This window comes from Brassica napus, chromosome A3, assembly GCF_020379485.1.
Source record: "Brassica napus cultivar Da-Ae chromosome A3, Da-Ae, whole genome shotgun sequence".
NCBI lineage: Eukaryota > Viridiplantae > Streptophyta > Magnoliopsida > Brassicales > Brassicaceae > Brassica > Brassica napus.
This window is the reverse complement of record NC_063436.1, coordinates 1599013-1611848: the sequence shown is the minus strand read 5'-3', so window position 1 is coordinate 1611848 and position 12836 is coordinate 1599013. Positions and strand designations below refer to the sequence as shown.

The 12836-nt window shown below is 39.5% G+C and overlaps 3 protein-coding genes across 3 annotated transcripts; 2 read left to right on the top strand and 1 right to left on the bottom strand.

Moving 5' to 3' along the window:
* The first annotated feature begins 3615 nt into the window (after window positions 1-3615).
* LOC106430687 (protein ATAF2-like) lies at window positions 3616-5085 on the top strand. The gene is made up of 3 exons (XM_013871463.3): window positions 3616-3947; window positions 4032-4312; window positions 4508-5085. Exons 1-3 carry the CDS (start codon window positions 3788-3790, stop codon window positions 4907-4909), a joined length of 843 nt encoding a protein of 280 aa, XP_013726917.2. The 5' UTR covers window positions 3616-3787; the 3' UTR covers window positions 4910-5085.
* An 803-nt stretch (window positions 5086-5888) lies between these two features.
* Window positions 5889-8645, bottom strand: LOC111210504 (ATP synthase subunit beta-3, mitochondrial). Its single transcript, XM_022710930.2, has 9 exons — window positions 8119-8645; window positions 7878-7953; window positions 7709-7797; window positions 7513-7630; window positions 7323-7426; window positions 7073-7231; window positions 6753-6977; window positions 6346-6657; window positions 5889-6264 (listed from the first exon to the last, which is right to left on the bottom strand). Exons 1-9 carry the CDS (start codon window positions 8590-8592, stop codon window positions 6151-6153), a joined length of 1671 nt encoding a protein of 556 aa, XP_022566651.1. The 5' UTR covers window positions 8593-8645; the 3' UTR covers window positions 5889-6150.
* Window positions 8646-9962: 1317 nt separating this feature from the next.
* On the top strand, window positions 9963-12728 carry LOC106430698 (ATP synthase subunit beta-2, mitochondrial). The gene is made up of 9 exons (XM_048769162.1): window positions 9963-10462; window positions 10649-10724; window positions 10809-10897; window positions 10978-11095; window positions 11177-11280; window positions 11378-11536; window positions 11629-11853; window positions 11954-12265; window positions 12349-12728. The coding sequence occupies exons 1-9, from the start codon at window positions 9995-9997 to the stop codon at window positions 12460-12462; spliced, it is 1665 nt and encodes a 554-aa protein (XP_048625119.1). The 5' UTR covers window positions 9963-9994; the 3' UTR covers window positions 12463-12728.
* Window positions 12729-12836: the final 108 nt, after the last annotated feature.

The following is a 12836-nucleotide window of genomic DNA, read 5'->3' as shown; positions in this document are numbered from 1 at the left end:
TATTGATGCAACCACAATCTGCTTTTCAGCCATTCTGAAAGCTTAGAGGGTGCAAAAAAGTTTAAAAAAACCCCTAAACCACAAAGAGATTAAGCTCAATCTTTACCAACAATGGTAAGCTTGAAGTTAATAACATAATCTAGGACAAAGACAAACAATTAATCTCCCAATCCCAAGCACTTCTCATATTACTGGAGCAACCAGAGACAACAAGAGTAAAGCCACAAGATAAGTTCAATCAGGTCTCACCGAAGTGGCTCCAAGCAGGCATCGACGGCAACGGCTGGCTCCCGCCCCGGAGCTCCGTTTGGAGGAGGACGCCGACGAACAAACTCAAGCTTCCTCAGTACTTGCTAACGTGTAACCTGACCTCGACACCGTTTAAAGATGAAGCCTGAGTTACGGTCAAGCGCAGACGGTCGTTTTGGCTCCTCATCCGGCCACGCGACACAAAGGATACAGCAGAAATATCAAGCCACACAAAAGCGAGCAACTGGAGCTTAGGAGGTAGGGAATTGAAGTGCAGAAGGAGTGTGAAAGCTCCTTGAAACAGACGAATCCAAAACCAGTGAGAATACCACCTCAATGCAGGAGACATTTTCGCAAGGGTTGTCCTCAAAACCCTAGGAAACAGCATCGAGAGCAGAAAGGAGGACAAATACAGGTTCTGGAGTCACGCCATGGTTGTCGTCATTCGACCTAAGGGACAGAGGTCCTCGGTGGTGCACCTCACAACCACCCTTCACTCAGATCTGAGAGGAGGAGCTCTACAAAACCTTTGAATCAGCATAATAGAGAGACACGACTGGAGGGAAACACAAGGCAGGAAAAGCGACGGTCGCGACGCGTCACAGTTTCCGGCGAGTCTCAGATCTCAGATCTGACCCAGATCCGAGCGCAGACGGTGACTACAAGCAGATCCAAAGGCTCCAGAGTGAACTTCAACTCATCACACCTCGCCAGTGTTCCGGAGAGAAGCAAGGACGCCTTGCTCTCAGTTCGTTCCGACGGAGAAGCCCCATCGAACCCAGAGCAACCGAACAGGGAGGAGAGACGAGGTGGAGACAACAAAGGAGAGAGGCGATATCAAAAACGAGAGAATCAAGAGACCCGCGGTGACCGGATCTATGGACCAGCCACCGCGAGAAAGTTACGCAGGTGGAGAGCTCGAGGGAGAGAAAGTTAGGAGAGATAAAAGGAAAATTCTTTAGTGTTACATCATAAGTTCAATAGTGTTTAGTGTTACATCATAAGTTTAGTTTGAGAAATTTTGTTTAGAAGTTCAATAGTGGATATATCTATCAAAAACTCAACACTACTCAATGAAAATCTAGAATACAACAATCCACGTTCTGAAAACCATATCATGTAAATTATTTTACGTTTTTTTTGCTTAAATTTGGATTATTTTACGTTTACACATACAACAAATCTATTATATATATTCTCGTCATATGAATAGTATATTATAGTGGCTCCGAATGGTAACTGCGGGTTTACCGGTGCGGGACAAGCGGTTCAACTATGGTGCGGTTTTTACAGTTATAAAAATATATAGATATATGGTATATATAAAGATTTTTGTTACTGTTAATTACGGTGCAGTGCGGGGTGGTTTATAACAGTCAAAGCCAGTATTAGACAACTAGTCATACGAATAGTATTATGTGATGATGTTGTTAAAGATATATGTTCCAAGTTTTGACATTGATGTCCCAGCTTACATCCTTATCCAATTTCTTGAAGCATATTCCCGAAAATCTAAATACGACAAAACAAAAAAGGTAATAATCCATCACAACAGATATGTTTAGGTCAAGTTCGGCAGCTATAACATCATGTTCCATGAAGCTTCCTATTTCAATTTACACAACGACTTAAATAAACAACTACAAGAAAGTATAATGTCGATTTGTCATATAATAACAAATTCAGATCAAGTCCAGATACAATTTATCTGATTTTTATAATAGGAAAAAATATTTTATTATTGTTGGGCTTATGACTCTTTTCTCTTCCTTTTAGACTAGTGTTACCACCCAAAAAGCGACAATTAACAAATTACATGCATATGTTTGAACAAAAAAGAAAAACAAAAAACACAAATTACATGCATATGTTTTTCTTTAAAAAGTATCATGAGGGTTTCATTTTCTTTCGTGGAATTATAATTCAGGTTTCATATGAACAAATGATGAGGGAGTTAGGGATAGTTATTTATTTATAACATACGTGTATGAAACTATGCGACTTGTATAAATATCTACGTTCTTATCAACAAAATGAATATTGACAAAAGTCATGTTTGACCAAAACAGTTTTATATTCTTCATTTTCTAATACAAATATGAAAGTCCATATCTTAAAAAACACAATGTTGAATATAACATAATAATGTGTAATGATAGTAAACGTAAGTGATGATCATCAAACGGGGAACAAGCTAACGTCAGCCTCTCATACACCTACCTCAACTTCCAATTTATGATTTTTAAATAGAAAGATTCATGTGACTAAAACAAATCGCATCAATTAATTTAGATTGAGTCCCTACGTAATGCGGTTCAATTAGTACTTAATCAACGATTGAAACAACGGCTTAATACCTCTTATACCCATTGTTTTATATATAACCGAGGAACTTTAGCCAAAGTTTTCTTTAAAACCTACACCGGTGTTACTACGAGGCGTCTGAACCTACACCAACGATACAACGCTGGATGCGTCACACGCCATGACGTGAGATTCGCTCGAAGTCTCAAAGAGGAAACTGTAATCTGCTGCGGAGAAGCTCATTGTAGTTCCATCAAGCATCCAATCACAAGACACATACAAAAACTTCCACCACAAGAAATGCAGACTTCTCTTCAGCAAGTGTCTCTTTTTTTGGTTTGACAACAATATAACAAAAGTAGTGGCTGCTGAGAAATTATATTTTTATTAAAACTGGTGTAAGTAAAGGACCTCAAAACTAGGACCGAACATTTTATTAGTTAATTTTGATTCGAATCATTATTCTTTTCAATTAGATCCGAAATAGAACATATCATAAATAATAATAAAAATTAGATTTGGATATCCACTTCGTTCCAACTTTTATACAAATATATTTCTATCTATAATTAAATATAGTATTCTAAATATATAATTATTAATTTTAAATACAATTTTATATCTTTACTTTTTATTCTATATTATGTATAAGATATTTTTTGAAAACAATCTCGTATATTTTTTCTAGATTTTGATTGTATTAAACAAAGTAGATTAGATATATGTAAATATCTATAAATATTTGCAAATATTTTTTAATTTTTCGGATATGCAAAAAACTGGTAAATCATAAATATTAAAAATTATGGTAACCACCCCTATTTAAAACCGGTGTAAGTAAAGGAACAAAATGGATAAGCTATACTAGCAGAGGATTAAGGTGTTTGACACTTAAGCCGGTCAACAATCTACAAAGGGTACAGGTGACGGAAGCAATGACATCATCACTTCTTTCATTAAGTTAACCATCCACTGAGACTAGGCCACGTACGTCAACGGTCAGCGTGGAGAAGAAAACAGTATCGTTTACCGCACGTGCGTACAACCTCCACATGCCATCATCTGTTTTCTTAATTAAAATTAATTAAATTTTCGGCGATTCTCGTCCTCTTATAAAACCTTCGTCGCCTCCCTCTCATCTCCTCGATTCCAACCTTCACCAGACGATTACGAACCCAGATACTCGAAGATCGCAACGAGAGAAAAAGAAAAGAAAGAAAGAAACTTTTGGAGAATGAAAGCAGAGCTGAACTTACCAGCAGGATTCCGATTCCACCCCACGGACGAAGAGCTTGTGAGATTCTACCTGATCCGTAAATGCGCGTCGGAGCAGCTCTCAGCTCCGGTCATCGCCGAAATCGATCTCTACAAGTTCAATCCCTGGGAGCTTCCAGGTAAATTCATGGGTTTCTGATCATTTTGTAAAATTTCTCGAGAATCGTTGTTAAATCGAGAGAGTTGTTTGTTCTTTATTACAGAGATGTCTCTGTACGGAGAGAAAGAGTGGTACTTTTTCTCGCCACGAGACCGGAAATACCCAAACGGTTCGCGTCCTAACCGGGCGGCAGGAACCGGTTATTGGAAAGCCACCGGAGCTGATAAACCGATCGGTAAACCGAAGACGCTGGGTATAAAGAAAGCGCTAGTCTTTTACGCTGGGAAAGCTCCTAAAGGGATTAAAACGAATTGGATCATGCATGAGTATCGCCTTGCTAATGTTGATAGATCGGCTTCTCTTAACAAAAAGAACAACCTACGAGTATGTTCTGTCTTTTTTTGCTCAAAAAGTATATTTAATTAAAAAAAATATTTTGCTCAAAAAAAAATATATTATTTAAAAAAAAAAGTGTTCCGTCTTTTTTTTTTTTTTTTTTTTTTCTGTTTTTACTTTCTTTGTGAATGTTTTGATTTTTTCAGATTGTTGACTTTCTTTGTTGTGTGTGTTTGTTAACAGCTTGATGATTGGGTTTTATGTCGAATCTACAACAAGAAGGGAACCATGGAGAAGTACTACCCTGCTGATGAGAAACCGAGGATCATGGCAGATCAGTCATCATCGCCTTTTGATACATCGGTGTCGACATTGCAAGAGGAGGATTCGAGCAGCTCGGGGGGTCACGGTCATGTGGTATCACCGGATGCGAGGGAGGTACAGAGCGAGCCTAAATGGAGAGAGCTTGAGGATGCTTTGGAGGCTTTTGATTCTTCTATGTTTGGTGGTGGCTCCATGGATATGTTGCAGAGTGATGGTTATGTACCTCAGTTCATGTATCAGCCTACCGATTGTTTCACAACCTTACAGGATCCGTTTGAGCAGAAACCGTTTTTGAATTGGAGTTTTGCTCCACAGGGGTGAAACAGGAAGAGATGTTTGTCTGTGTTGTGATGTGGTAGAGAGAAGTTCTCAATCATTTGTTTCTTAGTAGTAAAAAAAGATTGTATAGTGTTGGTAGTTCTTAGCATCAATGTCTCATTGGTAGGCAAATTCTTGTAATTTCATTATATGAAAAGATACCGATGAAGATTATATTATGGGCAATTGTCAATAATATCAACTTTTGAAGTTTATGTCTCAAAAATAGCACTAAAAGGAGAAAGTCACAAAAATGATATTTATTAAAGGGTAAAATATCCCTAATACCCTTGGTTTAAAATTAAATAAACAAACAAAAACTAAATAAAAATAAATAAAATAAAAATTAAAAAAATTAAAAAAAGATTTTTTTTTTCATATAGTTTCAGATTATATGTTTTCAGATTCGAAATTTTTACAATTTTTTTTTTCGAAATTTTTTTTTTTTTCAAATTTTCTTTTTATAATTTAAAAATACTTTTTAAAACTGTTTTTAAAATTTTTATTTTTTATTTTAATATTTTTTTTTTATAAAATTTTAAACCCTAATTCCAAAACCCCACCCCTTAACTCTAAACCCTAAGGTTTGGATTAATTAACCCAAGGGGTATAAGTGTATATTTACCTCTTTAATGAAACCTATTTTTGTGACTTTGAACCTTGAGTGCTACTTTGGGAACATAAACTTGGTTTGGTGCTATCCTAGTCTTTTTCTCTTATATTATATATAACTTATTAACCTTAACTCCAAGACCAACATTTAGTTTTTGAATCTTCGTATTTGCTTATATACGTTGTGATTTCTTCAATAGTACCTTCCGTCATATCATGAAATCTTTTGACTCTGCACTGCTTCAGCATTTCCCAATCAAACATAGTAACATAGTTACAAACGCAGACACACAAAGTTGAATGTCTTCTTTTCTTATTGACTTCGGTTTTAGTGTCCGGTTTGCATTTATAAACAAACAAAACAGAAGCATTCTCATCGGATCTCCATCCTTCCAATACGAAATTGTCATTACAAGTGGGGAGAGATTGAAAACATTTGTCTCCTTTATTCCAAATCAAAAACTACAACGAATGAATCTGATTTTTCTTCGTACCATCTCACTCACAATGATGGAAATCACAATGCATTCGCAGCTCGGCCTAAAACATTGCCTTTGTTTTTCTTTTCGTTATTGTCAACAAAAAAAGATGATGTGAAGTATTAAGCATCCAGAAGAAGTGAATCAAGCTCTTTAAGCTGCTGCCTCCTTGGAGATCTTTTCTGCCTTAGCAACCACCTCGTCAATGCCACCAACCATGTAAAATGATTGTTCGGGAAGATCATCGTACTTACCATCAAGCAAACCCTGCAACAATCAACAATTCATATAAGCAAAACAACCATGGAGCAGGGAAGGAAAGAAAGTCATAAGGGGCGGCATATATACCTGGAAACTGTTGATGTTTTCTTTAAGGTCGACGTATTTTCCGGGGGCACCCGTGAAGATCTCAGCCACATGGAATGGCTGACTCAAGAACCTCTGGATCTTACGGGCACGAGCAACGGTCAGCTTGTCATCTTCACTTAGCTCATCCATTCCCAGGATGGCAATAATATCTTGCAGATTCTTGTAGTTCTGTAGCACTTTCTGCACACCACGAGCTGTGTTGTAGTGCTCCTCTCCCAGAATGTGAGGCGAGAGCATACGAGATGTTGAATCCAGAGGATCCACAGCAGGATAGATACCAAGCTCAGAAATCTTCACATACGAAAAACAAAAGTTTAGAGATGTCAGCATCATGAGCCTTCCATAAAAAAATCTGAAAATATAATCATCAGGAGACAAATTCAAACCTGTCTCGAGAGCACAGTTGTGGCATCCAAGTGAGCGAAAGTTGTGGCTGGAGCAGGATCTGTCAGATCGTCGGCAGGGACATAGATGGCTTGGACTGAGGTGATGGAACCTTTCTTGGTGGTTGTGATTCTCTCTTGAAGAGCACCAAGATCAGAAGCCAGAGTTGGCTGGTAACCCACGGCAGATGGGATACGTCCGAGCAAAGCAGACACTTCAGAGTTGGCCTACGCATGAGAGTGCACCACATTTCATTTACAGTCTCTTAATCATAATATATAGCATACAGGTGTTCAGAGATAAAGCACACAACAAGGCTCACCTGAGTGAAACGGAAAATGTTATCAATGAAGAGCAACACATCTTGACCTTCGGCATCACGGAAATACTCTGCAACAGTCAAACCGGTAAGTCCAACACGAGCACGGGCACCCGGGGGCTCGTTCATTTGTCCATACACAAGCGCACATTTGCTCTCAGACTGTTATATAGGAAAAGAAAGAGAACTCAGCATAACAATCAAATGCCATTTGCCGGTAAAAAGTGAAAGCTACAAATTATTTGAAGAAAACCTGCTTCTCGCCTAGCTTGATGACACCACTCTCAATCATTTCTCTGTACAAGTCATTACCTTCACGGGTTCGTTCTCCCACACCAGCAAACACGGAGAAACCACCTGTCCATCACAAGAAGTACCTATTAATAAACTAAAACTTAAGCACCACTGAGGAAACTACTTCGAAAATCCTTGATAATACATACCATGAGCTTTGGCGACATTGTTAATCAGCTCCATAATAAGCACAGTTTTCCCGACACCAGCACCGCCAAAGAGCCCAATCTTTCCTCCTCTTTGGTAAGGAGCAAGCAGATCAACAACCTGGAACGAAAGCAACAAATGTTATCACAGAACACTATGACCTGTGAGAACAACGCTGATCTATAACTCATAATCTACCTTAATTCCAGTAGCCAGAATCTCTTGACCGGTAGCTAAATCAACCAGAGCTGGAGCATCTCTATGAATGGGTAAGTAATGCTCGGTCTCTGTGGAAGAACAAATTATCAATCATTACAGATATAAACAGAAAGTGAAAGATAGATTAAGTATGGCTTGGACTTCTTACTAATTTCGCCTCTCTCGTCAATGGGTTCTCCAAGAACGTTCATGATACGTCCAAGAGTAGCTCTTCCAACAGGAACCTACATAAACAGATAACATCAAAAACATGAATCTATCAGAAAGAACGAGACTTTCGGAAAGTCAATGGTCATACACATCAGATCATAAACCAAACGGATTCACAGATCTAAACCAATAAGATTAAATTAGCCACAGATCTAAAACCAAGATCACAAGCTCCTTACAGTGATCGGAGCGCCAGTGTTGAGCACGCGCCTCCCACGAACAAGCCCCTCGGTACCATCCATAGCAATAGTCCTGACCACATTCTGACCCAAATGATGAGACACCTCAAGCACCAGCCTCGTCGGGTGATCCTGCACCTCGAGTGACGTCATGATCGGAGGCAGACCTTCCTGATCCTCGAATCTCACATCGACAATAGCACCGATGACCTGGCAAACCTTCCCGATAGCGCCTTTTCCGCCGTAATCGTACGTCTTCTTCGCCGCCTCATCCTTAGCTGGAGAAGACGACGACGGAGGCGCAGCTGGTGAGGAGGTCGAATACTCGGCGACACGGCCGAGGAGGGGAGCGAGGCGACGTGCGGGTCCTGGTGATGGTAGCCTAGGGTTGCGGCTACCGAGCAAGGAAGATTTGGAAGTGGATCTGCCCTGAGATGAGCGGAGGAGCGATGATAAGATCCGTCGACTCGCCATCACTGTGAGATCGAGAGAGAAAAAAGTGCGGCTAGGGTTGTAAAATGAAATGTTCGTTGCGCTCTTCTCTATAACCAACGTAGACCACTTCTTCAGTGACGCGTGTATCGATTTCTATGGTGACACGTGTGTTTTCCTGGTTTTTTCCCATATCAGGCCATTCGTTCGAACGAAATAATCAAAACATGGTAATAAATTTCGACATTTCGGACAGCAGGAAAACAAAATGCAAATATATTAAAGGATTGATGTTTTTGCTATTTCAAAATTAAATGTATTTTTTTCTATTACTTTCTAATTTTATTTTTTAATTATTAGTTTAATATTTTTGTTTTTCAATAAAATTATACCATTCATGTCTATGTTTTGATTTATATTTAATTTTATATTGATTAAACTTTACAACATCAAACTTTTAAATACGAATATTAAAATTTAAATTCAGAAGGGAGAGTATATATGAACATTTTGTAAATTATTTGTGCTTGGCATGATCCTTTATAAAATCAGACTTTGACCTCTAAGAATATAATTTTGTTAATTTAGAATCCCCAAAGGTCACTTTCTTAGAGCTTGATTGGTTTTCCCGCTATCACCCGCAAACGCAGCTTTTGCGATTGGTAGCGGTTGACAGCGTTTCGAAACAATCATACAAACCGCTACAAATCGCTTCAAACCGCTCCAAACCTCTTAAAATCAAAAGCTGGTTCTAGCTAGCGTTTGCGGTTGCGGGCGGTTGCGGGAGGATAATTTTTTTTTCTTTTTTTTTAAAAAACCATATAAATACAAAAATAAAAATAAAAATAAAATTTTTAAAATGGAATTATAAAAATACTAAAATATATCTATTATATTTTAATTAATATTATAAAATTTTAAAATAAAAATATTTTCTATAATTTAAAAAATTTAAAACTATAACTTTGAAAATATAATTTACATATTTATTATAATATTATGATTTTTGATATTTTTATAATTATATAAAATGTAAATATTGTTAATTTATTATTTAACCGCTGCTGTATTTGGTAGTTAACCAGTCATAAGTATCCCGCAAACGCACCAATTTCTAACCGCAGAACCAGTCGTACAAATCTCTTAAAACCGCTAGAAACCGCAACCACCCGCATCCGCAAACGCCCGCAGCCGCAACCGCAACCGCTGCGTTTGAACCAGTCAGACCCTTAATTAGTCATTGCCCTGTTGGTCCTAAAGTTTCCAACTTTCCATGGTCAATTTTTTGATAAAAAAAAAGAAGAAAAGATTTTCAATTTAGAGACAGGCCCATGAAAGCCCATTATAAAAGCCCATCAGATACAAGCGAGTGAAGTTCAGATCCAGGTTCTTATATTTACCCTAGCAATCTACTCTCTCACTCAACACATACGACAACAAACTCATGGCGTCTCGGAGAGTCTTATCATCACTTCTCCGTTCATCTTCCGGCAGATCCGCCGCCAAATTCGCCAGCCGAAACCCTAGGCTCCCTTCCCCTTCCCCCGCCCGCTGCGCTGCTCCTTTCGGTAACCTCCTCGGACGCGTCGCCGAGTATTCAACCTCTTCGCCAGCTCCCCCGTCGTCTGCTGCTCCGGCTAAGGATGAGGCGAAGAAGACTTACGATTACGGTGGAAAAGGCGCGATCGGGAAGGTTTGCCAGGTTATTGGCGCTATTGTCGATGTGAGATTCGAAGATCAGGAGGGATTGCCTCCGATCATGACGTCTCTCGAGGTGCAGGATCACCCGACGAGGCTGGTGCTTGAGGTGTCTCATCATTTGGGTCAGAATGTTGTGAGGACTATTGCTATGGATGGTACTGAGGGTCTTGTTCGTGGGAGGCGCGTGCTCAACACTGGCGCTCCGATTACTGTAAGTATTTGATTTGGATAGATCTGGAATTAGAGAGTCAATTCTAGGTCTAGATCTGTGATTTTGTTGATGTCGTGAATCGTTACCATTAACGTTGACTTTGTCGAGATTCACTTTTTTTCTTTCAAAAGTTTGTTACTTTGGTGAATGTGGAGGACTAATCGTTTCTTGGTTCTCATTTTGAAGGTCCCTGTTGGAAGAGCTACCCTTGGACGTATTATGAATGTTCTTGGAGAACCTATTGATGAGAGAGGCGAGATTAGTAAGTAGTCTTAGCAAACTTTAAACAATGTCTCTCACCTTTTGCAAATTGTCATGACAATGTGATTTTTTTTCTGTTGTTTAGAGACCGAGCACTACCTACCTATTCACAGAGATGCTCCAGCTTTGGTTGATCTAGCCACTGGGCAAGAGATCCTTGCTACTGGTATTAAGGTATATTCTGGGTTCTAGCTCTGTGTTGTTCCCATAGGTTATACGTGTTGTAGCTAATATTTGTTGTTTTTCTATTCCAGGTTGTTGATCTACTTGCTCCTTACCAAAGAGGAGGAAAGATTGGGCTCTTTGGTGGTGCTGGTGTCGGGAAAACTGTGCTCATTATGGAACTGATTAACAATGTCGCCAAAGCTCATGGTATGTGTTGTCATGGGTTTTAAAGTTATTTCTCGGAGGTACTCCAGTTTGTTTTATTGATTCGTTTCTTTCAATGAACAGGTGGTTTCTCCGTGTTTGCTGGTGTGGGAGAACGAACCCGTGAAGGCAATGACTTGTACAGAGAAATGATTGAGAGTGGTGTCATTAAGCTAGGCGAGAAGCAGGTTTTCAAATAATTTTAATTAGCCCCTTTCTTTTCCCCCGCAAATGGCATTTGATTCATCTTTGTTACTGAATTTGCTTTCTTTTCCTATCTAACAGTCTGAGAGCAAATGTGCTCTTGTGTACGGACAAATGAACGAGCCCCCGGGTGCCCGTGCCCGTGTTGGACTTACTGGTTTGACTGTTGCTGAGTATTTCCGTGATGCCGAAGGCCAAGATGTGTTGCTCTTCATTGACAACATTTTCCGTTTCACTCAGGTGAGCCTTTTTGTTTGCTTTGTCTCTCACCACATGCATGTCGTACATAAGTGGAGACTGTAAACTTAATTCCGCTTAACTTTCTTGTGTAGGCCAACTCGGAAGTGTCTGCTTTGCTCGGACGTATCCCATCAGCTGTCGGTTACCAGCCAACTCTGGCTTCTGATCTTGGTGCTCTTCAAGAGCGAATCACAACCACCAAGAAAGGTTCCATCACCTCAGTCCAAGCCATCTATGTTCCTGCTGATGATTTGACAGATCCTGCTCCAGCCACAACCTTCGCTCACTTGGATGCCACAACTGTGCTCTCTAGACAGGTTTGAATTTGTCTCCTGATGATGATATTTTCAGATTTTTTTTTTGTGTGGAAAGCTCATAAAGCTGACATCTTTAGACTTTTGTCTTTCGTATCTGAAGATTTCTGAGCTTGGTATCTATCCTGCTGTGGATCCTCTGGATTCAACATCCCGTATGCTGTCGCCTCACATTTTGGGTGAGGAGCACTACAACACGGCTCGTGGTGTGCAGAAAGTGCTACAGAACTACAAGAATCTGCAAGATATTATCGCCATTCTGGGAATGGATGAGCTAAGTGAAGATGACAAGCTTACCGTTGCCCGTGCCCGTAAGATCCAGAGGTTCTTGAGTCAGCCATTCCATGTTGCTGAGATCTTCACGGGTGCCCCCGGAAAATACGTTGACCTTAAGGAAAACATCAACAGTTTCCAGGTATATATACCTTAATGACTTTCTTCCCTGCTCCATGATTGTTTGCTTTGCTATGTGCTTATTTGAATTGTAAAATGTTGCAGGGCTTGCTGGATGGCAAGTACGATGATCTTCCAGAGCAGTCGTTTTACATGGTTGGTGGAATCGACGAGGTGGTTGCCAAGGCAGAGAAGATCTCCAAGGAGGCAGCAGCTTAAGGAGATGCTTAGTACTTCTCTTTTCTTCTTTTGTTGACAATAACGAAAAAAAAAAACAATGCTTTAGGCAGTGCAGCTAATGCATTGCGATTCCCATCATTTGTGAGTGTGAGAGCTGCGAGATCATGCTGAACGGACATACTCACTCACTGTTACTCAAATTTTTGGTTCTTTTGCTTCTTTTACTTGTTGAAATAAAAGTTAAGACTTGCATATTCTAATTGCAATGTATGATTATGATTTATTGAACTATCTCTTTCGTCCAAGTCTTAATATTGATCAACAGTGTGAATTGAAACCATCTTATGCAATATAACATCCATTTGTGACGGGTCGGGTCAGATTCTGGTGAGCTGACCCGGATAGCATGTGGC